Here is a 4,026-nt window from a genome sequence, read left to right as displayed (position 1 = left end):
GATTTAGTGTCACTATATCATTTTGGTGGTTTTCAATTTTTTGTGTCTACTTTTGGTTGTTGGTCGTTTGGTTTTATGCTAGTTTTAATGACTAGTTTGTTGGATACTTCAAAGCTTTATCTGTTTTCCATCATAGCTCTACATTTGGACTTCATTGTTGTTATTATGTAATTTTCTACTTATAGGGTTTTAGGTCCCTATAAAACTTGTTTTTAGTATATTCCAAAAACATATTTCCCTATTATTAGGGAATGTGATTCTTTTTAGGTTAACCTATTGAAGGTGGATTGTCAAGGTATGAGAGGAGGAAGTGAAGAGCTATTAGAGGTTAAATCTTAGGTCCTCAAGGATTGTGATGAAGATTAAAGTTTGGGTTCTTTATTTGCAATGACCACAACTAGGAAGGCCTTAGAACCTAACATGTTTGGTGCATATATAGCATCGAAAGAAAAAGTGTCTATACATTTTTTTGTCATAAGAACATATTATGAAATTTTAAAAAAATGATAATTTTATTTTGAAAATAGAATAAAAATAAAAAGAATCTAAAAATTATTTAATAAAAATATTGATCCAAGTAAAAAAATACAAGTTTATTTGATCTTAAGTTACAAACCAATTGCATGAATAGCAATATTAAAGACTAAAATTGAGATTCAGAAAACTGAAATATACCTGATCTCCACCGTAGCCTTGCATCATTCAATATATATCTTCAGTAGACTGTATCTTACCGCCGTCTAATAAACTCCATTAAAGAAATCCTTTCTTTTTTCAAGCGAGAGCTTTCTTCAAACCCTACCTCATATGACAGATAGATTGTAAGGAATAAAATGCCGTAGATGACAGTCATAGTGGCTTCAGAAGCTTCAAGGCAAGCCAAACAAAAAACCTAGGCAACACAAAAATTCTACCACTGGAAGCAGCTGATTCAAAAGTTCTTGAAACGCCGACATTTTTATTACTGCCTCCACTTGTGTTCAATTTTGATTTTGATAAAAAGGAAAAAATGGCGCCCAAAATAAAGAATAAAGAATGATTCGCGGTGGTCACGGGTTCTAGTCTCCCCTGTCTCCGTGGTACCGGTGGATGTGTCACGCCAGTGGTTCTAGTCTCCCCTGTCTCCGTGGTACCGGTGGATGTGTCACGCCAGTGCTACCGTTAAAAAATTTACCAGGCGCCTTAAAAGAATAATAAAAATTTAAAAAAAATGACTCGCGGCCTGCTTCAGATCATAAGAAGAAGCTGAGTGTTCTGAGAATTTCGAAGGGAAGTAAAGCCGTGAGGACAATTCCGCAAGCAACTATAACACACATTGTATCGTACAATTTAAGCACCCAATCTATTGCATCTGCTTCCCTTGAATTTTGACTTGAGCTGCTGACTGCAATCACAAACGCAACTAATAACAATAACAATGATAAATAAAGCAAGATCATCTTCACAAATTTAACCACTGCAGTCAAATGTAATCTTAATAAACCCAGACAAGTGCAGCTGCTTTAAATCGATTCGCCGCCTTCTAATAATAGAACAAATCGTTTTACTTTATTTCATGAACTTTTTCATTTATAATTTTACTTTTTCTATTTAATATTGTGTTTATTATTTTTTAGTTAAAAATTCTTAGTTAATATTAAGTTCTTCCCTTCTAGATCATCGTTGGGGCGCAAATTCCAATAACAATGCAGTATAATAACCAAACTTATCTGCTTTTTATCTGGTACTATTGCAGAAATTTCAACACCCTTCGAAAAATTTTACTGTGTAATATTTTTAAAATTAAAAAGGACTTCAAAAAGTTTTATTTTCATTATCAAAGGGAGCTATTACAAACTACTAAGGCTGTAGACATCATCATTTGAATATGTATTCATCTAAAAGAATAACAGCCATTAATAACAGTAGCAATGATATATATATTCGAAACCCTGAGCCCATGGCAAAACAGTGAAAATGATAAATTTATCATGCTGAAAATATTTTTGTCTTGGAACCAACAAAATACCTCGATTATACAAAGCTTAGGACATTTTATAGCAGATCAAGAACCGCATCACTTGTTACAGAAATCTTATAAACACCTCGAGACAACTTCTACTGCGGTCTTCTACAATGCTTGAACCTTTATAATTTCTTAAGCTAAAAAATATTATAAAGTGAGGAAGACAAACAAGAAGGAAAAATTCATAACACTGTACATTGTTATTATCATTATAGAAAAGAAAGCTATTACAATCTACAAAGACTGCAGACAACATCCATTTCATTTCCGTACGTATTCATCAAAAGAAATGACAGCCATTAATAACAGTAGCAATATCATATGTATTTGAAACCCTGAGCCCATGGCAAGGCAGAACCATCAACAAGACTGATGAGACAAAAGTAGCAGCCGCATAAAAGCCGAGAAGTACACAGATCATAAAGAAGTCAAGCTGATAGTACTTGGCTGCTGGACCTAACAAAATACCGCGACTATCCAAAGTGTAGGGCACTTCATAGAAAATCATCACCTGGAGAAATAATAAGCAAGAACAATTATAAATTTGCTGTAAAATGTTTCTAAGCTTTTTAAACTAGATAAAAAATCGTGAAGTTACTATTAAACTGTCGTCAAAGCTTTAACCAGATGAAAATTACATAAATTTACTATAAAGCGGTGCTTAAACCTTTCAGAAGAGCAGTGAGACAGTATTTATAAAACTGTATGTAGAGTTTTTAAACTTGATAAAAATGTATGAATTTATAAAACTGTGTTTAAACAATTCAAAATAGCACAATGACAGTATTTATAAAACTGTATTTAAAGCTTTCGAACTAGATGAAAAGGAAAAAGTACATAAATTTACTATAAAAGTGCATTTAAACCTTTCAAAAGACCGCAGTGACAGTATTTATTAATCTGTATGTTAAGCTTTCAAACTAGACGAAACAGGAAAAATACATAAATCTACTATCAAGCCTTTCAAACTAGTGCGGCGGCAGTATTTATAAGACTTTATTTAAATCTTTTAAACTAGATGAAAAATACATAAATTAAACTGTGTTCTAACGTTTCCAACTAGCGCAGCGACAGTATTTATCAAACTGTGCATAAATATTTCAACTAGATGGGAAATTCATAAACTTACCATAAATCTGTGCTTGAACCTTTCAAAGAAGAGCAGTGACAGCTTACCTGGACACTTGAGGAACAACGCTGCAAGGATGAGATGTTTTAGGGGTAGAATCCCGGGACTCGAAGTCGGGACAATAAGCGAACGACGATTATCAAGAAGTATACAGTGAGGAACAACGAAAACAACCGGTGCAGAATGCCGAACACCGTAAATGACCTATACGATGAGAGCAAACACGGGGACAGAGCAAGCAAAAACCAGTGCAGAAGGTGGAACATCATTAATATCCACAACTTAAAGAGTAACGTTATTGCCTCATCGGAATGGTCCGGCGATTCCGCAGCTGAAGGCTCCTCTATAAGCGTCGCATTTGCCTTTTCGCAGCTCCTCGCAACTGAAAACAGCAGCACCGTCCAGAGCAGAAAAAGAAGCCCCTCGAATTTGGCCATGGCAGATAATTCTTCAGAACAGAAGCGGCGGGAAAAGCAAGACAAGGCAAATGAATTGGGGAAAGAAATTTATAGCCATAATTGTAGGAGAGGAAAGTGAAAAGAAAAACTGCAGAGTTACTTTCTGTACTGAGAAGAGACGTGTTGTTAGGATTGAGAAATATCGAATCCCGTTAGTTTGTTACAATCACCGTTTCCATTTTTCTATCGGAAATGATAATCTTAATTTATAATGTTTTTTAGTTTCTTAAAGCAATTTGAATTAGCGTTAAGAACTAAGATTTCATATTCTAATTTTGTTTATTAATTGAATTTGATTTGTTTATTAATTGAATTTCAACTTTAAATGAAGTCCTGCAATGCAAAGCACGAATCCGCAGGCAATGCAAAGACTCCATTTGGTATGACGCTGTGGCATTATGCGCGAGTTATTTAGAAAAATGTTTAGGAGAGTC

General features: G+C 34.3%; 1 protein-coding gene across 1 annotated transcript; it reads right to left on the bottom strand.

Moving 5' to 3' along the window:
- Positions 1-1,789: 1,789 nt before the first annotated feature.
- Positions 1,790-3,792, bottom strand: LOC149551435 (uncharacterized). Its single transcript, XM_089789683.1, has 2 exons — positions 3,182-3,792; positions 1,790-2,516 (listed from the first exon to the last, which is right to left on the bottom strand). The coding sequence occupies exon 1, from the start codon at positions 3,569-3,571 to the stop codon at positions 3,221-3,223; it is 351 nt and encodes a 116-aa protein (XP_089645809.1). The 5' UTR covers positions 3,572-3,792; the 3' UTR covers positions 1,790-2,516; positions 3,182-3,220.
- Between the last annotated feature and the right edge of the window lie 234 nt (positions 3,793-4,026).

This window comes from Cupressus sempervirens, chromosome 6, assembly GCF_028749045.1.
Source record: "Cupressus sempervirens isolate cs-2001-9-10 chromosome 6, ASM2874904v1, whole genome shotgun sequence".
NCBI classification, from domain to species: domain Eukaryota; kingdom Viridiplantae; phylum Streptophyta; class Pinopsida; order Cupressales; family Cupressaceae; genus Cupressus; species Cupressus sempervirens.
The sequence above is the reverse complement of the archived record's forward strand: the minus strand, read 5'-3'. Positions and strand labels throughout refer to the sequence as shown.

What these genes read in the sequence shown, in the direction of transcription:
- LOC149551435 (XM_089789683.1), bottom strand. Translation starts at nt 3,571, where the DNA reads ATGGCCAAATTCGAGGGGCTTCTTTTTCTGCTCTGGACGGTGCTGCTG.